The 23074-nt window shown below is 41.7% G+C and overlaps 3 protein-coding genes across 5 annotated transcripts; 2 read left to right on the top strand and 1 right to left on the bottom strand.

The window, feature by feature from the left end:
• Window positions 1-85: 85 nt before the first annotated feature.
• pus10 (pseudouridine synthase 10) lies at window positions 86-8227 on the bottom strand. 3 transcript variants are annotated; one of them, XM_041964561.1, is made up of 18 exons: window positions 8138-8227; window positions 7314-7448; window positions 6877-7170; window positions 6697-6783; window positions 5975-6009; window positions 5768-5882; window positions 5481-5542; window positions 5123-5168; window positions 4191-4255; window positions 4023-4108; window positions 3821-3946; window positions 3669-3725; window positions 3480-3556; window positions 2530-2585; window positions 2307-2424; window positions 1913-2055; window positions 1092-1191; window positions 86-822 (listed from the first exon to the last, which is right to left on the bottom strand). In XM_041964561.1, the coding sequence occupies exons 2-18, from the start codon at window positions 7437-7439 to the stop codon at window positions 784-786; spliced, it is 1632 nt and encodes a 543-aa protein (XP_041820495.1). In that variant the 5' UTR covers window positions 7440-7448; window positions 8138-8227; the 3' UTR covers window positions 86-783. The 3 variants fall into 3 exon arrangements, with proteins under 3 accessions (XP_041820495.1, XP_041820487.1, XP_041820504.1); XM_041964553.1 differs by having other exon boundaries at window positions 7314-7558; window positions 8138-8222; XM_041964570.1 differs by lacking the exons at window positions 7314-7448; window positions 8138-8227 and having other exon boundaries at window positions 6939-7095.
• Window positions 8228-8481: 254 nt separating this feature from the next.
• Window positions 8482-15359, top strand: cct4 (chaperonin containing TCP1, subunit 4 (delta)). Its single transcript, XM_041933365.1, has 13 exons — window positions 8482-8770; window positions 9493-9545; window positions 9688-9777; window positions 10008-10116; window positions 10617-10881; window positions 11065-11197; window positions 11859-11998; window positions 12104-12200; window positions 12318-12428; window positions 12655-12785; window positions 14254-14488; window positions 14937-15050; window positions 15193-15359. Exons 1-13 carry the CDS (start codon window positions 8653-8655, stop codon window positions 15205-15207), a joined length of 1611 nt encoding a protein of 536 aa, XP_041789299.1. The 5' UTR covers window positions 8482-8652; the 3' UTR covers window positions 15208-15359.
• Window positions 15360-16213: 854 nt separating this feature from the next.
• Window positions 16214-22304, top strand: fam161a (FAM161 centrosomal protein A). The gene is made up of 7 exons (XM_041934398.1): window positions 16214-16369; window positions 17640-17896; window positions 19022-20242; window positions 20555-20722; window positions 20808-20907; window positions 21408-21547; window positions 22016-22304. Exons 1-7 carry the CDS (start codon window positions 16214-16216, stop codon window positions 22302-22304), a joined length of 2331 nt encoding a protein of 776 aa, XP_041790332.1.
• Window positions 22305-23074: the final 770 nt, after the last annotated feature.

The following is a 23074-nucleotide window of genomic DNA, read 5'->3' as shown; positions in this document are numbered from 1 at the left end:
TCAAGTCTGCTGCTTCATCGATGTGTGGGAGTACAGAGAACAGTATTAGCACCACGCAATAATAACATGACAACAAAAGTAGACATGCTAATGTTAGCATAGCCTATGTGGGAGAAAGATCAATTTTTTTTTTTTTTTTTAAATCAATTGTTGTTGATTTGGGTTGTTGAAATCTCAGATTTAAACACTGGTTTGTCAGTTATTTTCAGACCGACAGTCATCACCTGTGAGATCGTGAAAAACCTGTGAAGCTAAAACCTGCTGCAGAATTACAGGTTTGCATGAGGACAGTAATGCTAGCGGACCGTGCCCAGCCTGAGATGTCCTACAATGACCTCCATACAAAGAATAAACCCTTTAGATTTAGCTAACATGACCATAACTGTGGTGCCAGCCTCGGGACACTGGCGGTAAAGATCTAACAATAAAAAAAAGTTGACTCTAACTTTTCATCCATTCAGTTCAGGCGTAACGAACTTCAATCCTTAATTTGGCTGCATGGCCACAGACTCACAGCCTTGCAAAAAAAATGACCTGCCTGAAAAACAGAACAAGACCACTAGAACGTGTTTTCTAGTGAAACAAGTAAGGATCCCGTCATAAAGGCAAACCCAGAACCAACACATAAAGAGACCAGGACTCCAACCTGCTTTACACCGACACATTTTCAGTCTCTGAAACTGGTCGGTGGTTTAGTCTAGAGCTCCTAGGCAGCTGACGTAACCGGTTCAGTCTCAGTGAGATCGAAGCCGTGGCCTTATGGATACGGGACGAGGGCAGCGTTCACTCTGGTATGGATGGAGGCCAGTCCACGTCCACAGACTGAGAGAGGAAACACAGGCAGAAAGCTTTCATTCAGCAGCTCAGGGTCAACAAAGCCGATTGGACGAATGCAACTTTTTTGCATATTGATGATCATTGTTTGAAGATCTGAGGAAATAGTCTATTCCAAAGCAGCAGCAGATTTATTCAGATGAACACCTCTTAAACTTCCTGCTGCTGTTCCTTCTACTATTTCTCATTCACATGTCAGATTTTAAATTTCTGAATGGACGATAATCTAAGATTGTGGTTTGGTTTCTTCGCCCCACCTCCACATCCAGCTCCAGGATGTCTGTATCTGTCTTCAGCAGTTGGCACAGGTTGGGTTTGGTGCGACCGAAGTCTCCATGGACAAACTCTTTGATGTAACTGTTGGCTGAAGTTCAGGAGCACTTTGAGATCAGAGGTCCAAAATCAGAGCATTCATCAGTCTAACATCATCAGATGTTGTACTTTAGTACACGCAGTAACACCACAGTGTAGAATACTGCCACAAGTAAAAGTAATGCATTACATTTTTTACCTGAGTACAGAAGGATTAGCATTCTAATTCTATTCTTAAAATCTCAAAAAATTTCAGAATAATTTACATGATATTATTGGATTAATATTATTTGTGCATTAATGTGTTCATGACTTTAACATTGAAGCTGGTAAATGTGGAGCTAATTTTACATTGCTCTTAGCTTTTGAATTTCATTTTAAAGTTTTATCTTATTCTATAGTATTGCATAATAATTTAATAGTTGATTATATTTTGTATTGTGACAAGTAACTGATCAAATAAATGTAGTGAAGTAGAAGGAGAAAGTGGCAGAAAATGGTACTTCAGTACTGTATAGTACTTGAGTAAATGTACTTCATCACTTTCCAGGACTGAAGGTGAGCTGAGCCCGACAAGCTGGGACAAAAACACCAAGCTGTTACACCAGGTGGAGTCACATGACCTTTCCACATATCGATCATAGCATATCTCACTGAGCATTAGAGCATCATCGCGGCGCTAACGTTTCTACAGACTTAAAGTCTGGCCTATATGACTGAATCATTTTTCTAAGCTGGACAAACAGCCGACTTGACATGAGGATACGTCCCAGCCTGCGTCTTCAGCCCCAGGTAGAAGTGATGGGAGTCCAGGAAGCGGGTGTTCATGCTGTGGATGACTCTCTGACGAACAGCCAGCGCCCGCCGGTGCAGAACCCTCAGAGGAGTCTTCTGGTCCAGAGTCAGTTCCTGATGGGTGAACAACAGTTTCTTTTAGATTCTAATCTTTATCTCATCAATAAGACAGTCAGTCTATTCCTGCAGCTTCACTGTTTAAAGTTAAATAGTTAGTGAAGATCTGTTTCAAAATCAAACCCAAAAACACGACTGTTCAGTTTCCAGACTTAATGATTACACAACACTCATCAAACATAAATTCAGCACCTGGAGGCACAAATATCAGCCAACCTGCCGTGACAGTGTGTGTGTGTTGTAATGACCTTGATGTCGTCAATGAAGGTGATGTCTTCCCTCTGAATGGGTTTCTGGGTCCAGATGAGCGCTGTGTACGACTTGGTTTTCTCCTCCTCTCCCTCCTTCATCCGACTCATGGCCTCTCTGCAGTTTAACACACAGCAGTGCACAGTCTCACCAACTGTCTTTGTCATTCATTTACTGTCAGAAACTGAATGATGCAGGTGCAGTTTAGATTCAAGCTCTCACCTGGTAACAATCTGCAGGTCTCTCACCCTGATTTTGTCTGAAGACTTGTTGATGGTCTAAAAACAAAACAAAAACAAGGTTAGCGCTCGTAAAGGACCCGTGAGGACCTGGGGGCAGCATGTGTGTCGCTTTTAACAGAGAGAAAAATTAAGAGCCAACATCACCTCTGTGCAACACTTTGGTCCAAAGTTTTATATTTCAGACACTGATTTGACTCTTTAAACGTTCCTTTAATGCTGCCATCAGGCCTAATCTTCCTCTGCTTTTAGGCTGAGCTGAACATTGATGTTTTGTTTCTCTCTCAGTATGTTGAAGATGTGACGTCTGTTGTTGAGATATTTAGCTCTGAAACAACATGTCAATTAGAGTTAACGACTCAGTCGCCAGTTTCCATCCAAATGTGGTGCAACTGTTAACTGAATTTTCAGAAAGTCAAAACACAACTTTAGGTGCTTTTCCTTGTCTTATCTTATCCACTACTGTTGTGCAAACATTAGGAGTTTGTTCAACAAGATAAAGAGCAGGTGGTGCTAATGCTGCAATCAGGTGCCATTAAACCACTGGATGTAGTTAGAGCAGCTCCATTCAACCCACAAATGGTGGAATTAAAAAAAAAAAAACATGATGGAAATATTTCTGTTTCATTACTAATGTGAAGAAGGTTCCGGTCTCCTCACCCTCAGCACACATCTGATTATTTCAGTTCTTTAGCTGAAGCTTCAGTGGACCTTTAAGTCACATGCCTCATGCACGTCATGATTAAGTCACCAAACCTGTTTTCCCAATTTCTTTTTATCGATATTTTCCACCTCCTCCAAGTGTAAAATCTTTTTCCATTCAGGCTTTTTATGTGCAAATTGAAAATGTCAATAAAAACAGTTTGAGTTTGAGTGAAGTGTTTTGAGTGACGCCTGTGAGGTGAATGATGGTGTTTGAGCTGATGAGACGACCTCCTGTAGCTGCTTCATCTCCACTTTGCTCAGTCTGGATCTGTGAGGGTTCAGCAGCTCCATCGCAAACGGACGACCTGCCAATTAAACCAGAACGGAAAAGAAACATTTTTAAGTTTTCACACTTCAGGTGACAAAATCTTCTGCAAGTGCAGCTTAGAAAACAAACCAAAAAGAAGTGTGCCTCACCGTTTCCAAGAGTCCGGACATCCACGTCCTCTCTGCCGGATGATGAGAAATTAAATCCTGTAACGAAACATGAAGGGAGATCATCCGGACACGTTAAGGATCAAGTTTGCAACTCTGTTCTGAGTCAACTAGCCATCAAAGCATGGACCCACCGTTGGCTCTGAAGGAAGTCAGGATGGGTGCCGCGATCAGCTCCTCCACCGAGGACTCCATCCTCCTCTCGCCATCGATCACCCAGGGAGTCTGAGGCAGACTGCGACAGAACTTGTTGTACCTCCCTGGACGACAGGAAGAACATCAGGACAGAAAGTGGAGCCACTTTTGACACAGAACATAAAAGGCGTCCCTCAATACCTGCCACAAAGACAGACACGTGGAGACACTGGACGTCCTGAGGGATGCAGCTGCTGGTCGGCTGTGCTGGTGGACAAGGGTAGTGTCTGAAATAAAATCAACGATAAACACCTCAAACAGCTGATTTTAGAAAAACTTCTAGAAGTGAGACAGAAAAGTGACGCTTACTTTAGAAACTTGGCGTCAGTTATCTTTTCCAAAGCTTTGACCACCGCCATCCTGGTGAACACCGACTGCAGACGGAGGAAAAAACACACATGTCTGTTCAGTAATTAATTACATTTTAATTGTCAGTTTGATTCAGCCACAGTTCATAATGCTGGCAACAGATACATATCCCTATCAAAGCAGCAGACATGATCAATATCAGGCATTTTTCCTTCAAATTAAATCAATTATTGCTGCACAATAAAGGACATTCTGTGTGTGCATGTGTCTGTGTGCGCGCATGTGCATTGCCATCTCTTCAACATGATGCTGGAGAGACCGCGGGGACACCGTGTGGTGAAGAGAATTCATCACATCTCTTTCCTGCATTTGTATCGTGTTCCCCAGCTGGACAGAACTGAGATGTGAGGAGAAGATACGAGGAGAGAAGGATCCACGTCAGCCAAGAAAGCCTCCGTAACTCCAACCAATACTCACAAGACTGACCCGACGAGGTTCCTGCCCTTCATATCTCTCTCCTCTCATTTCCTGCCTCTCTCAAACATCAACTATCCAATAAAGGGCAGTCTCTGCTGGAAGTCACCGCTCCCATCCTAGATTTTTTTTAGAATTCAGTTTTTGCTTTAGAGGTGCTGGTAGGTGGATTTTGTTGCCTTCGGTCAGAGCCAAGCTAGCTGTTTCCATTTTTTATGCTAAGCTAAGCTAACCGTCTCATGGCTTGGCTTCTTACTGAATGCACAGATATGAGATTGTCATCGATTTTCTCATCTAACTCTTCACAAGTAAGCAAATAAATGTAGCTCACAAAATGTCTCACTATTCCTTTAATGTGTCTCAACAACATGTGAGTCTCAGGGTGAAAGTAAATTTCATCCCTGTGATTAGAAAGGTGTGAAAATCACCGTAGCACCTTCACTTCATTACTGCCTGACCTGTTTGTTCTTGGTGGGTTTGAAGCAGTCAGGACACGTTGACGCACTGTGGGAGGACAGAAAAGAGGAGGCAGAGCATCACTTAAAGAAACAGCCATACAGCCTCAAAGGTCAGAGGTCAGCTCAGAGGTAACACTTTAGCTCCTCTCACTGATCTGTGCATCAAACTACAAGGTAAACAGAAATATGTGTGACACCAACTGTGGTCCTGACCTTTGACTTGATTAGGAGTGTTGTTATTAATGGTGAGGATTAATAAATTCAATCAGTTATATTCTGAGAAGTCTAAAGTTCTTTGTGTGTGTTTCAGAAGCGTAACATTACAGGTTTCTCTGTCTTCAGGGAGACTTGGACTCACAGGAAGTGGCAGTCGGCGTCTGTCTCTGGGTGAGTGAACTCTATGCCGACCTCGAACAAACTCTGGAAAAACGACACAAACACAAAGTCAGTTCCATCTGTGAACATCACATTTGTCATCTAGAGAAATTAAATGCTTTAAAAATCTAAAGACTGGCTCTGAAACCTGAAAACCTGCCCTCAATGAATAATCTAATTTATAAAGTCAAGTTTGTAAATGATTGTACAATATAACGTTCCTCAAATACACTTGACTGAATTTTTCTCCTCTTCAAGGGGGTCGCCTACCCTGGTAACCACAGCAACGCCCCCCAGCTCTTTGGTGACCGGGCCCTGCATGATCCACTTGAATGCCTCCTTCACCTGGATGACGTCGTCCTTGTCCGCTGCAACACTTTTCTCTCTGAGTGAGCAAACAGAAGCAAAGTTATGGTCCCACCTGACACCTGACTGAAGCCATGTTTCAAATATAGGCGTCAAGAGTAATTCCTTTACCTCAGTTCCTTCTTCACATGAAGCCAACAGGAGTGCTGCAGGATTAAAAAATACAGGTCAACAGACACAATAAAGTCCTGCAAATGTGACTTTTCATGCAAAACCTTCCCTGGAGCACAAAATGTGAGTATGATGCTGAAAATAGTTTCCTCCTGTTTGAACAGCTGTTTTGGGAAATTAATGAGCCTTTTTTAATTGAAACTACTTATTTGTGAGCTTTTTTTTAAGATTTATGCTGTCGGGGTCTTTGCTGACAGTAAGAAAAATATAGAACATTTCCAGCTGTGTCACTTAATGTTTCTTATCTGGACATGGCTAACAAATATAATGCTGTTCTGTAGCTTGTTATTATTGGATGCTGAAGAGTCTATGAATACACAACCAGTTTTATTGTCTCTGTGGCTAAAAGGACAAAACAATACCAGTGTCTCCTCTTGTGGAAGTTTATAGTCTCTGTAACTTACATTTAAAGCAGAAATATTTCAGGATTTGCTGATTTCCTCAGTTATACTACATTTGGGTTTTGCACTGTTTTTTGAACAAAACAAAGTATTTGAAGACATTCCAATCAGCTCTGGGAACTCATTATTGCCATTTTTCATGGTTTTCTGGCATTTTGAAGACCAAATGATGAAACAGTTATTTTGAAAGATGATCAAGTGATTAATCAGAAATGACAATAATTCCGGGCATTAAATGGCATCATACACAGACAGACTGACCTCTCGGACACACAGCTGAGCAGGCAGAGAGACAGACAGCACCAGGCTGTCAAACTCGTACTTTTCTGCTGTCACTGCCTCAGCGATCTGTGAACACAGAACAAAACATCACGTTTATCTCAAACACGATAAACTCTGACACTGCGGTGATAGTGTTGGGTATGAAAGCAGCGCACACACCTTTACAGCCTGAGGTGTGCCACAGAGTTCCTGTAGGATCCCCAAACACACCACACACACACCTGACACTTCATCCTTCAGTTTGACCACAGCAGCAGTGTCTTCCTCTGACAGAGCACCAGTCGCACTGGGCTCCAGTTTTGCTCTTTTACTTGGTGGGTCTTCAGGTGGTTCTGACACTGCTGCATCTTGGGATTTGTTGTTTCCTTCAGTGGACTCTGCTGCTGCTGCTGCATCTTGGGATTTGGTGTTCTCTGTATTGCTTATAAAAGCTTGAAGTTCCTTGAGTGTATCCTATATAAGATGAAAAATGACACAATGCATGAAGGGTTAAGTAAGTAAGTAACTGGCGTTACAATGGAACACCTGTCCCTGTGAATCATTTCTGAATGAATACAGAAGGTGCCAATGTGTCCTAAGAGCAGGACAAGTCTTACTTGTTGGGGCTGTCGATAGGCTGCCTGAACGCTCACACAGCAGAACCTGAGGACGCAGCGGGCGCAGCAGCCGGCTGACAGCAACTTCTGAACGATGGGTTTATCCTTCTCCTTCAGTGGCAGCATGACTGCAGGCTGCAGGAGGTGCAGAGACATTCATCAGGAAACACAAGCTGGTCAGCCCACATTCGTGCTGGAATGATTACTTCATCAGCCACTGGACAGGTACTCTGTGCAAACGATGGCTGCAAAACATAAATGTCTATTATCTGTGTCTCTATTACATAGTTTTACAGTTGGAAAAATTAATTTGATGATGATGTCTGGTGGACAAACAGTCCCTCACAGTACATTTCTTGGTCGTGAGAGTTGCTACAATAACCACATTTAAAGGGATCCTGGCCAATGGCCAATATATTATAGTTTTTAACTCTCAGACATCAGCGTTGGCATAAAAAGAAAAAACAAAAAAAATAATAGCTGCACCATTTATATCGCTTTTCTTGACATTTGTGTTTTGGCATCTTTTAATTTTATTTTGTTGTTCTTACAGGTTTTCCTAGTCTGGCTGTTTGAAATGCTGTGCGAAATGCGTTTATTTTTATGCACTAATTTTTGTAATTTTAAGAAAATTGCTATGTAAATACTTCATCTGCACTGTATATAGCCATAACAGTGCTGACCACAAGCAAGCATAAACTACATGAGAGAGCTAGATAATCAATAAATTGAAACGCCCCTGCCAAAGAGGCTCAAAACAACCGCTCAAGAACCCAAACCCAAACAGCCCAGCGAGCTGCTGCTAAACACTCGAAATAACCTACCAGACACGGTGATAGTTGACCCACGGAGATATAAAGTAAAGGAAACAGGCAGGGTTCAGGTACTTGCTAACATGTTCATCCAAAATGCTTCTTCCCTGATGTTTCAGCCTAAACAGACACAGCTAATCAATACAGATCATCTTGTGCTAACTTAATGTGAAAACTTTGGCTTTAGCAATCAAACAGAGGCTACATCTTTTATAACTAATCCCGGTAATGTATAATCTGGACAAACATAAACATTTAGAATGTGAAAAATCAGCGTAAACCTATTCTGTCACTTCGGTAATTGACGCCTAGTGTCTGAAACGTCATCTCTAAGCGCCGGGCAGTTTGACAGCCGGGTCCTTTTTCTCTTGTCGCAACCGCTTGCTCTGGAAGGTTCTGACCGGGACCGGGTGGAGAGATCTAAATCTGAGTCCATCCGAACCCGAATCGCGGTGTTTCAGCCCCGGGGCGCATCAGGCCCGTTCTGAAGATTTCTCTTAACATTTCCCAACGATTATAAATTTGCAATGCCCGAAGCGAAGATGGCACCGAAAGTCTCAAACATGAGCACAAACAAAGGAGGGGCGTATGTGGACCGTGACAAGCCGGCCCAGATTCGGTTCAGTAACATCTCTGCTGCCAAAGGTAGGCTAAAAGCCTTATTTTAATGGATAATATCAAGCCAAAGCTTTACCTTCCTGTTCAGTTTTGTGGCCAAAGACTGGGTAGAGCAGGGTACCGTTATTCATTGTCATTTAAGCATTAGCTTCTTCCTGGTCTAAAATCCAATTAAACAAAATGCCAGTTTAACAGCCTTGCTCCATGTTAAAAAGTACACAACGGATATAAAAGTCAAAAGGGATTTATTATAATACGATATTAGTCACCTTTTCTTTTCGGCATGTACTGTATGACTGCACCAGATACCAATACTCTGAAATCCCACCTCAAATTTGGGTTGTTTCCAGTAAAGCTTCTTTCAGTGTAGCTTAAACTAGCAAGCAGCATGCGATGATTTCGAAAATTCTGATGCAGGGCACCAAGAGTTTGGTGGGGTGTTCTCTCCCTGCAAGATGCTCATGACTCAACACAATCTCAGCATTAGCTAGCTCAGTTGTCCAAAGCGAAGCTGCGAAGGACTGACAGGTGTAAAATGTGCGTTTAAAATGAAAGCTGAAGCCGGTAGTGTACAGTTTTGTAGTACTATTGGAGTATCTATTATTTGTTGTCCTGAAACATACACATGCAACATTTATTTTGTATACTTAAAAGAACAAGACAAACCTTCAATATTAAAAGATGTGTTCGTTCGTTTGTTCATGCTTTTCATTGCTATCATACTGACACATCACCTGCTTGTTTGACAGCTGTTGCAGATGCAGTCAGAACAAGCCTGGGGCCCAAAGGCATGGACAAGATGGTCAGTGAACAGATTTTGGCTTCACACTAACTTCACCTTGCTCTTGGGACACACATACTACATATATATATATTTATATATATATATAATAATATGTAATACGTTTCTAAGTGGGTGCTGGGTTTTTTTTCGTTTGTATCAGATTCAGGATGAGAAAGGTGACGTGACCATTACCAACGACGGCGCCACCATCCTGAAGCAGATGCAGGTGCTCCACCCTGCAGCCAAAATGGTATGTTCCAACAGACACTTTCTGGTGGTGTTGATTCCTTTGCATCCAAAACATAAATGCTCCTTTTTACAGCATAATTTTGAGCTTGACTTCCTGGTGACCTCCACTTCCTGTGGATAATTTGCAATACATGTCAGTGGTATTTTTGCATGAACTAATATTAGTATTAATAATAATAATATTGTAGTTTTTCAAACCTGGATTAAAATGTGTGCATGTGTGTTTGTCAGTTGGTGGAACTATCCAAAGCCCAGGACATTGAGGCTGGTGACGGCACCACCTCTGTGGTGGTGATTGCTGGGGCGCTGTTGGACGCCTGCTACAAACTGCTACAGAAAGGTAAAAGCTGCAGAGGATAGAAAACAAACACAAAATGCAAATTAATTAGCACCATCATTGTAAATGCTTATCTTGCCAATTGTGCTTTGTCATGGAGGATCAGAGCAAAATTGTGATGGTTTGATGAGCAAATTGCAGGAGTATGAATTCCATTTTTTTGGGAGCAGTCACCTCTTTTTAATGCACATTTATAATTCACAAATTAAAAAGTGGAAACACTAGAGGAAGAAAAGCTGGCATTTTAGACATGAGAAGTTGTAAGTAAAGCCTGTCATAAGCAGTTTTCAAGTTCAAATTCAGAATGGGGACCCTTTTGCCACATTTACTTTGTAGTAATTGATTGGAGCAGCACATCACCATGCCCGAGTTTTTCAAAGTGGGAAAATTTGCAAAACGTTAAAGTGGTCATACTTGATTTAAAATGAAATTGAAAAGGTCAGCATTTTAGTAGCTGAAGATGTTTGACATTTCACTAATGTTTACATTGTCCCCTCAATCAGGCATTCACCCCACCATCATCTCGGAGTCCTTCCAGAAGGCTGTGGAGAAGGGTGTGGAGGTGCTGACAGGCATGAGCCGGCCGGTGCAGCTGAGCGACCGAGAGACGCTGCTCAACAGTGCCACCACGTCGCTGTGCTCCAAGGTGGTGTCCCAGTACTCCAGCCTGCTGGCGCCCATGAGCGTAGATGCCGTCATGCGAGTCATCGACCCAGCCACTGCCACCAGCGTCGACCTACAGGACATCAAAATCATCAAGAAGCTCGGGTGAGTGTTAGTGCAGCAGCTAGGCCATATCACAAATCATTTACAACAGCCTCCTCAAAAAAATATATTTTTAACTGGTTCATTGAAAAAGTAATTTGAGAAGCATCCTTTTTTGCATCCACTTCTGTGTGCATTCACAATATTAATCTGGCTTTTCGCTGTGTTTTTTTGTTGTGTTTTTAGAGGGACCATTGATGACTGTGAGCTGGTGGAGGGCCTGGTGCTGACCCAGAGGGTGGCCAACAGCAGCGTCACGCGTGTGGAGAAGGCCAAGATCGGCCTCATTCAGTTCTGCTTGTCCCCTCCCAAAACTGATGTGAGTCACCTGATAAATATCAGCTCAGAGGAAAGGTGGCAGTGTTTCTGTCTGATTTGATTGATATTTTATGTCACACTTTCCATTGAGGAAAAAGATGTCTATCAGGTGTGGTCTTTATCTTTTTGCACAAAAGAGAAAAGGAAAATGTTCACAATCACAATCAGATTTAACCTCATTGCAGTCAACTGACTTCCACTGTCATGCATTGAATCAGACAAAACTCTTCACACATCCAACACAAACATTTAAAAACTTAAAAATTTTAGTTATTAATTGAAATTAGCTTGAAATAATTTATTTGAACTACAGAAACAGTCACACAATACAACCACAATATGTTTCCACTGAAAGATGAGTGAATGATGAATGTGAATCATCTTCATCTTTGCAGAATAAGTCAAATAAAGTGCTCTTAAAAAGCTGAATTTCCCTCTTGGTACGCTTCTCAATATCTTGCACTTGTTTGGGATTTGTTTCTGCAAAAAGTCATGTGTCATGTTTCCAGTCATCAAAGTTATTTAAAAAATATTGTGCCAGAATTGTTAATTGCAGAAGTATTCCCAATGACGGCCCATCTTTAAAACTGTTCTTTCTGGAGCTGGCAACTTCCAGTCATGGTCCTTTCTTTCCTGACCTGTTGTGCGTCTTTGACATACAGATGGACAACCAGATCGTGGTGTCAGACTACGCCCAGATGGACCGCGTGCTGCGGGAGGAGCGTGCTTACATCCTCAACATGGTGAAACAAATTAAGAAGGCTGGCTGTAACGTGCTGCTCATCCAGAAGTCCATCCTCAGGTAAATAGCTAACATTAGAACAGACGGTGATGTCCATGTCTTGTCAAGCTACTGCACATGGAAAAAGAACATGGTTCATACTAACAACAAACTGTCCTGTGACAGAGACGCTCTGAGCGACCTCGCCCTGCACTTCCTCAACAAAATGAAGATCATGGTGGTGAAGGAAATCGAGAGAGAGGACATAGAGTTCATCTGCAAGGTGAGCCTCATCAAAGTTATTATAGATGAAGACACTTCCATCACTCTCTGAAGCTCTGATCAGTTTCTTCTTTAATGTATGAATGTCATGTTAAACAAAGTCTCCCATCCCCACCAGACTATTGGCACCAAGCCCATCGCCCACATTGACCACTTCACTCCAGAGATGCTTGGCACAGCAGAGCTGGTGGAGGAGGTCAACCTGGATGGCTCCGGCAAGCTGGTCAAGGTATGCATCAGACTGGGTCTTTGGACTGAGGCCTTGGATGATTCAGAGCAGATATTATAGCAGTTTCCAGATGAGTGACACATCACACTTCACATACGTTACAACTGAAGATTAATGAGCTGATAGAACAACAAAAATGTGACAATTATAAAATACTGGAAACCAGAATCGAAAAACATCTCCAGTGTGATGCTTCCAGTAAACATTTTGTGTTGGTCTTTGGCAGGTTACAGGCTGCACCAGCCCTGGGAAGACAGTGAGCATTGTGGTTCGGGGCTCCAACAAGCTGGTGATCGAGGAGGCAGAGCGCTCCATCCATGATGCGCTGTGTGTCATCCGCTGCCTGGTCAAGAAGAGGTCGGTCATTTCTGCAGAGTTTATTTTATGTCAATGAGTTCTCACTAAAGGTGATGGAAAGTGTCTAAGCAGATGTTTTGAACATAGTGAGTACAAGTGCAGATGACCTCTGACAAAGGCGCTCTTGCATTGTTTCATCCTGCATGAGCGTAACAAACTGAGGAACAGTACTGTGGAAAGCTCACCATTATTCACTCCTGGTTGTCTCAGCAACTTGGCTGGGGAGCATTCACACATATATCACATAATCCAGATGTACTAGGAAATGATTTTGACTATTTCAGAAGATTAAATGTTTAAACCACAAACATTGTGGGAAATGTATCATTGTACATAGACTGCTTCAGGAATGAGGAAATGAATTAGCATTGTTCCTCTTCTGGTTCCTTCAGCTCTAAGTTAATGGGTTTTTTCAATGGATTTTTGGTTCGATGCCTGAAATAAGATCTGTGGTGAACACAGTCTTAAGAGATTTTCATGTTTTGCGTCATGACAAAAAACACCAAAGTGTATTCCCCACTCATGAGTTTTGAGGCTTTTATGCTTCTTTAAAAGGTCTGTAGCTAACCAGTGAGACTGCAGAGGTTGTTGGGGACATTAAACGTTGTCACACTGAACATGGAATTTCATCTACTGTCACTCCGTCTTCACAGCCTCTTGCACCCTTTAAAAACTATTTCAGCTCAAACTTTCAAACTCGTAGACTTATCAGTTTGCCGTAAAGTGTGTATAGTATAGTGTAATAAAACACCAAATAAGTCATGTGACCGTGGTATAGATGATTTTTATCCTGATAATTGATAGCAATAATGTTTTTACTTCTGGCGATTGCATTTAAGCTTTAAACTTTTACCATTTGCTGAACAAAATCTGTAAATACCCTCAACTTTTGTCTGCCGCGCCTCTTATTTTCTACAATAATCCAAAATCCAGTGGAAAAATCCCACATTTTGTCAAGGGAACCAGGGTGATGCTAACTTCCGGCTTGGCCTGCAAAAATTTCGTTATCCCTGCAGTACTCTAATCCACCCATCAAGATAATTGCTAAGATATGGTGACATCTCTTAACAGTCGTGACCGAGCAAGAACACAAGATGATCAGATGGGTCATAAACAAACCTCCAGGTCAATCAAACATATTTGGTCAACATATTTGGAAGAGAAAATGAAAATGATTTCCCAAACTGTCCATTGTAAAGATTCAGAAGTTTACAGACTGACAACTTTGACCTACTAGACGCACACAGTTTTATATACATTTCAGGTGTGCTCACATTAAGTGTTACCTACAAATGTTTTTATTATTATTGTTGATGTTTTGATTATTTGACATTTAATTGATTTATTTGATTTATTTATTCTTACTTTGTACGGCAGCTGCTGCACAACAGTTTTCCCTTGGGATAAATTAAGCTCTATTTTAATCGTATGAGCTTCTCCATGTTCTCTCTCCTCCTCTGCCCTTCAGAGCTCTGATAGCTGGTGGCGGCGCTCCAGAGATTGAGCTGGCCGTGCGTCTGGCAGAGTACTCACGCGCTCTGGGTGGCATGGAGGCGTATTGCGTGCGGGCGTACAGTGACGCCCTCGAGGTGATCCCCTCAACGCTGGCTGAGAATGCCGGCCTGAACCCCATCTCCACTGTGACGGAGCTCCGCAACAGGCACGCTCAGGGAGATAAGATGGCCGGCATAAACGTCCGCAAGGTCTGCTCTCCTTCTCCCGTTTTGTAACCTGTTGATGTTCATGAAGTTACACAGTGAGGATAAAACAGAAGATTGTATAGACTGTGCATTATTTCATTAATGTGGTTCATGTTTTGCAGTGCAGTTTTGATATCATTGTAAATTGAATATCTTTGAGTTTTGAACTGTTGGTCAGAGACACAGCTTTGGGCTCTTACAGACTGTGATGGCAAGTTTTCACTTTTTACTGACATTTCAGACAAATTTTAAATTAATTGGAAAAATAATTTACAGATTAATCAGTAATGGATATAATTGTTGTTTGTAGTTGTGTTTTTTGTGATTTTAAAAAATAAAGCTGTGAGGGATTACGTATTACATTGAAGAGTGATGAAGGAATCACATGCCTCCCAATATCCCAGTGTCGAGACTGATTTGAATGATGGTTTTCTGTCTCTGTGTGTGACAGGGAGGAATCTCCAACATCCTGGAGGAGCTGGTGGTGCAGCCTTTACTGGTTTCCATCAGTGCACTGACCCTGGCCACTGAGACGGTCCGCAGCATCCTCAAGATTGACGATGTGGTAAGACTCAACACCCCAAACTTTCGGCTAAATCATTTTAAGGAATTTTATTTTAAACTGTGCTGAGTCTGTGCTGCAGTGCAGTGTATTCCATGTTAAGTCTGAGGTGAGAATCTGTTGTTTTTTTTTGTTTTTTTTACAGGTGAACACCCGATAAGAGATTTGAGTCCACTGAGTTCTGTCCACTAAGCCTGCTCGTACTGCGAGTGATCAGAATACTCTGTTGATGTCAGTCTGTTCAGATTTCCCCTGCAGTTGTTGCGTTGCATAATTTAATAAAAACCAGGCTTGTTGTTTTTGTTGACACTCCACCTGTTGCCTGTGTGATTCTTTTCCTTTTGGGTGGTCTTAATACGGTTTCAGAAGATTTTTAGTCCATTAAAAGAGCTTCATTTTAAGTTAAGATTTACAGTTGTGCTTTTCTTAATTTTTTATAAGAACATGTTAGTATGGAAGATATGAAAGTTTTTTTTTTACCCCTACAAATGTGAAAATGGTTCCACATAAATTTTCCACATGGGCTAATTTTCCGTTTACGGAGAAAATTATTCTCGTATATCTTCATCTTCCTTATTCTTTGCTGAACAATGAATTTGCAAATAAGGCAGCATAATTATGGGATCCTTGACATGAGTGGCAAGCATTAAACATTTAATAGTAAAATTGACAATTTAGGAAATGAAAGTAATTTTTTTTTTTTTTTTTAAACTTATCAGGAAAGCCTTGCTGGCATTAAAAATTTTGCTAGACAACATAAGTTAACATAACAAGTGTATGACAAAATGCTAGAAGTGGTCCGTTTAAATCAAAGTCTAGCATTATTGAAATGTAAAAACACCACAGATCTGAACAAATTTCAGGGACTTGTTAAAAAAAGCATTAAAAATGGTCGGGCTCTTCTTTGAATAGTGTTGATAGATTGTGTGTAAAAATATAATACCTTTAATTTGTATGGAACTGACATCCCCTCATTTCCTGTCAGGATTCGTCACTTCCCTCCTAACCATGCCTCGTTGCTAAGGCGCTCACCTGCTGCCTGGTTACCCACACACAGTTTTCAGCACGCGGACAGCGACTCTGTATCCGGTCTACATACACATCTCAAAATACCAGATTTTTATCTCATTAATTTCTACAAAAACTGGAAAAAGTACTACGAATCCATGGCGAATGCCCACCGGACAAACGTTCTCGTCACTTCGTGTTTGAAAACGCCGGTGGACCCGCACACCAAAGCCCCGTTAGCTTCTTACGAGAGGGAGCGAGTCCTGCCGTACACGGCTACAGGTCATATGGATAACCGGGACTACGAGAAGGAGGTAAATACAATAAAAATACACATTACTGAGTATTAATAAAACTACACTGCGGTCGAACAACATCAGCTTTTAGTTTGAACACCTTCAAAATGACTATGAAAGCTCCTTTTACTGATGCATATCAGCCTTAGCTAACTAGGTCTGACTGAAAGTCTGGTAACTTCAAATTCAAGTTTCAGGTCGCAGACTTGTAAGAGAATATAATTCTCAGATATCCATGATAATTTAAATATGTGTTCCACCACAGTAAGGTGTTAATGTTAAATGGAAACAATGTAGCAGCTAATGAAAACCTACTGCATTCTAAAACAGAAAGTAATTTAGCCCCAAGCATCTGAAAGGATTGATATTATATTTTTACACATTGCTGATGCTGTCAGCTACATTATAACCTTTGACTCAGTTTGTCCCATCAAGGTGGAAAAACGTGGAGTTTCAAGTGGTTTTACAGTTCACTACATCACTGCCCATCCTAAATTAGATTAATCACAATACTGCTTTCGGGCTGAATGTGTTTTTCCTTCTGTTTCATGTCACAATCCTGTCTTAATACAATTGTAATGTTTAAATTTTAACAATTTTATTTTGCTTTTTAAATGAAGCAGACACAATATCTGATCTTGTCCATAGTTAACAGGCTGTTGAGAGTTTCAGGTCAGTCTGTGTGGTGGAAGGGATTTGACCTGTATAATTTGTTGGCCTGACTATTCTTGGACTTCCGTCTTGACTAGATTACCAGATGCCACATTCAGTTTATAATCCCAAACACTTAATTATCCTTTGGACAACAACACTGCAGTCCTGCATGTATGATCCTGCAGCATTTTAGTGATATTCTTGACAAACACCTCATGATGATGTGAGCAGCAATAGAGTCAGACATCTGATTTGGGGCGTGTGCCAGTTGAGCTTTTATGTGGTAAGCTGCCCTTTGTGCTCCACCATATGGCCCACGTCGCTGCTGCAGCAGGATAATGGGCTTAGTCCTGGAGGAACCTGAGTGCCACTGAGCAGGGCTGCTCCGCTCCAGGAGGCCTGGTGGTTAAAAACAACATCCTGCAGCCTGGATAAAATAAAACAGTCTGACAGTTTGAAAACACGTACTACAGGACTACATTTCATGTAATATGATTCATATAATGTTCTGATCAAATTATGTACTATTGTTTGTTTCCTACTGAGACCACTGTTTCAATAGGTTGCTTAAGATTTAGATTAAAAATGAACACTAATTTGCAAATGAAATTTATGTGACCTTTGACCTTTCCAGCTCGAGTATGAGGACTCAGGCTCTGATTTCTGTGATGAGGATTGTCTGGTAAAAGGCGGCCCTCTCATGATGACTGACTGCAGAGCAGCAGACCTGAGTGAAATCTTCTTCTCCAACGAGGAGTACTACAGCAAGCTGGAGGAACTGAAGAAAGCCCATCTTCGCACCATGGCTGAGCTCGAGAGCATGTATCGGCGAAAACTGCAACTCAAGTCCATGGAACCTCTGGACATGGCAACGCTAGAGATGGGGCACCGGTGGGTTACTTTTGTTCAGGATTATGTAAGAGGTTTAAAGTTAATTGTGTTGGGTTTCTCATGTCTGTATGTTTGTCTCTCTGGTTATTTTATGACAGTAACACAGAGAAGTTTTGTAAATAACAACGAGAACACAATGCAGATATGGAAATCTGAATCTTCGGTCTTACTCCTTTTGACCTAAAGGGAGTGCTATATCAACATTTCACGCCACAACAGCTTAAATGGTGTCTTCACCCAAATCATGAAAAGCATCAGTTAAAAGTGGTAAAAGTTACAGTGAGGTCTGTGGATTTTCTGGTAAAAAAAAAAAAAGAAATCTCAGCTTTGGATATCTCAAAATCTTATAAGAACAAAACTATATGAATGGTGAAGACATAAAACATAATTTCTTGCAGTCACTAAATGAGAGAAATTGTTGTGTAATTTTGGTCAACTGATCTTTTAGATCATCATCACACTTGTCAAATATGCTGAATAGAAGGACCGTCTCTGACTAAACATTTCGAAAAAATATTTGAAACTGGTTACTTTAATTAATTGTTTTGACTCAATTGTTATACCAGCATAATTATAGCTGAAATAAATCGTAGATTAGTTAATTGACAGAAAATGATTCCGCAACAATTGAAACCATTAACTTTTCCTCACTGTGAGGATTTGCTGCTGTTACAAATTGAATAGTTTTGGATTTTGGAGTGGTTGTTGGACAAAATAAGAAATCTGAATGTGTCACTTTGGGCTCTGAAAAACAGTGATGGGCATTTTTCACGGTTCTTTAACATTTTGAAGACAAAACGATTAATCGATGGAAATGAGAAAATTACAACAGAGTAGTTGAATAAGAAATTACTTATGCAACTCTGAGAGCAATTTAATTGAGCATGTAAATGTTGCCTATGAGGTAATTTATAATACAATGCATTATGAATTACAAGAACATCAGATCAAAATTTCCATTTCATGTTAATTAAATAAAGATAGCACTTTTTTTTTTCTTCCTCCATTTTTTTTCAGAATGATCAGTTAACGTCATTGTGATATGGTGAGTTTATGTGTTCGCGAATATTTCTTAAGTATTTGTTGCTTTGTCATATTAACAGACATTGATTTCTTTTGTGTTAGGCTACCGTGGTCAAACAGCAGCCCAGCAGCTTCACGCCGTTTGAGGAAGTCACACTCTGCTGTTGAACTCAGGAGAAGCTCTGGACAGTCAGACTCTTCAGACGGAGATGACGCTGCCAGTAATGATGTGGAGAAAGGCCTACTTTTTTCTCCTAAAGAACACATCAAAAACATGTGGCGGGACTTTAAACTGTCACCTCACAATCGCCGCCTCTCAACCTCCTCGCTGCAAAGCCTGCCAGGAGACCAGAGGAGACTAAAGGGAAAAGGAAAGAAGAGGCAAGGACATAAAAACAGAGAGAAGGAGCATTGGAAACACAGAGTGACTGTCCCGAAACCTTTCCAGATGATGCTGCGTGAGGCTGAGAGGCGAAAGCGTGGCATAAAGACACGTTCAGAGATCGAACTGGAGAATGCAGAGCTGCGACGGCAGCTGGAAGAACTGACAGAGTGTCAGAGGAAATTTCGTGCCAGCCCTGTACCAGCTCATGTTCACCTCCCGCTTTATGAGGAGCTGCAGGAGCGGAATGAGGAAAGACAGCGAAGAATGAGACATCGAGAAGATCAGCGTCTTCAAACCATCCAGAAGCCCTTCAGCTTTCTGGAGAGGGAGCGGCTGAAGAAGGAGCAGAAACACTTGCGACACCCACAGCCATCCGACCAGGAGAAAGTCAAACCCTTCAAGGCCAAGCCTGTGCCCAAGGCAGTGTACGCAGCAGCATCAGGGGAGCAGATGAAGGAGGAGCAGCTGTATCGGTCTATCAAGATACAGATGAGAGCTCAGGAGATGCTCCACAGTGCTTCAATGCCTCCCAGCATGCTCGCAAGACGACTCAGTGAACGCAAGAAGACCAAAGACGGTGCTGCTGAAGCCAGAGGGGAGGACTTCTCCCACACGCCCCAGATTAACAAAGAGGTGCCCGACTTCAATGCCAGTTACAGACGCTTTCAAAAACACCTGGAGAAACAAAAAGAGGTGAAGCCCACGACTGTATGTGAACCCTTTGAATTAAGGACATCGCAGATCACTTCGCACCGTGAACGCATCCTGGCTGCCATCGAGCAGGAGCAGAGCAGCCCTCGGATGCTGCGCTGGCCGTACATCAGCTCCGGGCTATCCCGCACGCCAAACTCAAGCCTCTGTTCGTCCCTCTCTGGCAGCTTGGAGCTCCTGCCTACCAAAGTCACAGATGCCACCAAAAGGCGCCATGAGGCTGTGAGGTACCATTTCAGGACTCCAAAAGCTTCCACCATTTTAGTTGAGATAGAGGCAGAACTCAAACGTCCTGTTTAGACGTAGAGACATGAACTGTTGCCTTCTGTGTTTGAAATCCCCCAAACGCTTTTTGTGGAACTCCTTTTTCCAACATCCCTGCAGTGTGCTAACAACCTCACAGCCACCTCCCAAAACAGTTTTTACACCCACTAGCCGATTGTTACACCCATACCCTCAACTGTCTGCCCACGCACTCCCAAAGGCCCCATCCTATCCAAACCTTCCTGCATCTATGACCAGATTGTCTCCTTGAGTAGAAAGGTGCTGGAGCAGAGGAAGAAGGCTGAGGAGGAGGAGGAGCAGTGGAAGGAAAGACAGAAGCAGAGGGAGAAGAAGCTGCAGAAGGTGGTGTTGAAACGCGCCCAGGCCAACGACCCCCACCTGGCTCTCTCACAGACACATCTGTCCAAACTCAAAGAATTCAGGTACCCTCAAAACAACAGGACTACAGCATGAGCTGAACTGTCGTTGAATGGAAGGAGATGATCCATAATTCTGTGTTCTCTGCAGGAAACAAGAGATTCAGCGCAGGAAGGAGTACCAACAGGAGATGAAGGAGATGCAGCAGAGGGTGAAGGGAAGGCCGCTGCTGTTGGAGCAGGTTGCACAGGTAAACATCAACCAGAGCCTTGAACCAAACAACACAGGTGTCCATGTGGTCACCCCGTGACAAGCCTGCTGTCACCCATGTTCTTTATTCTTTAACGGATCCCTATCAGCTTCCATGAAGGGATTTCTGGTCTTCCACGGGTCCTCATTAACACAACAACAGCAATAGCAAAAAAAAAACAACACACAGTTTAATTACAGCAGATTATGTTCCTTCACATCCCCAGGAGCAGCAAAAAGATCTGAATGTAGTGTAACTAGGATAAAGATGGTTTTGAATTCAGGTAACTCTGGAGCCCACTAACTGAACTGGGTCAGTTTGAGGGTTAAACATTAATGGACCAGAACCTCAGACTGCAGAACTTCATTACTGTAAGTGTTGGGATGCATGGATACCACAGACTGATAAAATCCAACAATGTAAGAGTGTCTGAGTGGGTTATTTTAGCTTTAATAACCACATTTATTTACACCAATTTTCTGAATATGCTTCCATAACAGAGGAATGCCAAACAGGCAGCAGAAAAGCGCTACACAGACGCGCTGCGTGGATGTGATGTGACCGAAGAATTTATCAGCAGCAAGGTGGCCAAATTAGGATCTGCACACAAAGCCTCTCCATCCAGTGACAGCAAACAGAGGTAAAAATGTGACATCATTGTAGTGCATAACAGTACTGAGCCAGCCAGTATGATAGAGATGAAGTGTCTGGGAAAGATTGCAAATGAAAAAAATGTCAAAATAAGGTGAAAATGTAATGTAAAGCCAGTAATAATTGTCATGTCAAAACACGTTCAAGTACAAACATACAAAAGGGTATTTCAATCTTAAATCTTAATATGTTGATTTATAGAAGTGAGCACATACCAACACCAAAATGTCATTTGGTAGTGGGTCGCTCATATCTTTATTTTCATGGGTTTTTGGTTAATTAGCTGCAAATTCTTTTGTTTATTGGTTTGTCGACTGTAATACATGTTTTACACTAATCCGAAAAAGAGCTGTAAAAAGTTGTTTGTCTAATTACTATGAATAAGAGTATAGCCCATATTTAAGGCCTAATCATGCAACTGAATCTAATCAGAGGCTGATTGTGTTTTGTGTGGTAGTGACCGAGAGGAGCCAGACATGGGATATGAACCTGTTCACTACAGACAGGTCTTCCTGGATGATGAAGATGTGGAAGTAGATCCAGATGAAGAGGATGGAGGGAGTGACAAGGCTTCATTAAACCACCGTGATGGAGACGATGCCAGCATTCATTGCCCAGATCAAGATTATCATGGAGATGATCAACACTGTTCAGATGAAAGTTACCACTACTCAGATGATCATGAGAATTACTCAGATGACAGTGAGCATGATGCTGACACTAGACAGCAGGAAGCAGGCGAGTGATGCCGTCACGTCATAGTATAAGTAGGCTGCACCATTGCTATGCTAAAAAAATTTTGATGGAGAAAACTGAGCAAAACTGAATACATCAAGTGAGGGGTAACACAAGGGAGGAGGCATCTTATTCCTAGAATGATAAGATATTGTATTTTATTGTACATGTTGTGCACAAAAGGAAAATTTCACGTCTTTAATCTGAGGTGATCCGATTGATTGTGTCTGATATCACTTCCTTGTTCACTGGTTCATTTACCTACTTAATAAACACTCATTAGTTTACTCCGTAGTGAGCAGTTAAGTGAGTTTTTTGACATTTTGAAGTCATTATCATTTTACGATATTATTCAAAGATATTTGCATAATTGCAGTGTGTAAAATGTGAAGCATTGGACAGCACTTTGGGTGAAATGCTACCGAATTACATATATCACCTCACACAAATGGACAAATATTTATTGCTACATTAAATACTTATTATTTTACTTATTGTCATCATGTCCTTGTTTATGTCAGACTGGACCATCTACAATAAAACCACTTATTTAAAAACGACAACTTATTTGATTTTGTTATGAATATAATTAATTTTATTTGGTTTAAAGCCTGTGGGATGATATTCATGTTGCCCCTTACCAGAGGTCAAACTGGCGGAAACACAGAGGGAGGGAGGTTGAGTCAGATTGACAGCTCCACCCAGCCTATGACAAAGGATGACGACTGCACCACCGCAACCAATCAGATACTGAATGGGCGGGTACATAGTCCAAATTTTA

This window comes from Chelmon rostratus, chromosome 3 (genome assembly GCF_017976325.1).
Source record: "Chelmon rostratus isolate fCheRos1 chromosome 3, fCheRos1.pri, whole genome shotgun sequence".
Taxonomy (NCBI): domain Eukaryota; kingdom Metazoa; phylum Chordata; class Actinopteri; order Chaetodontiformes; family Chaetodontidae; genus Chelmon; species Chelmon rostratus.
Note: the sequence above shows the minus strand (reverse complement) of the source record. Positions and strands in the feature narration are given on the sequence as shown.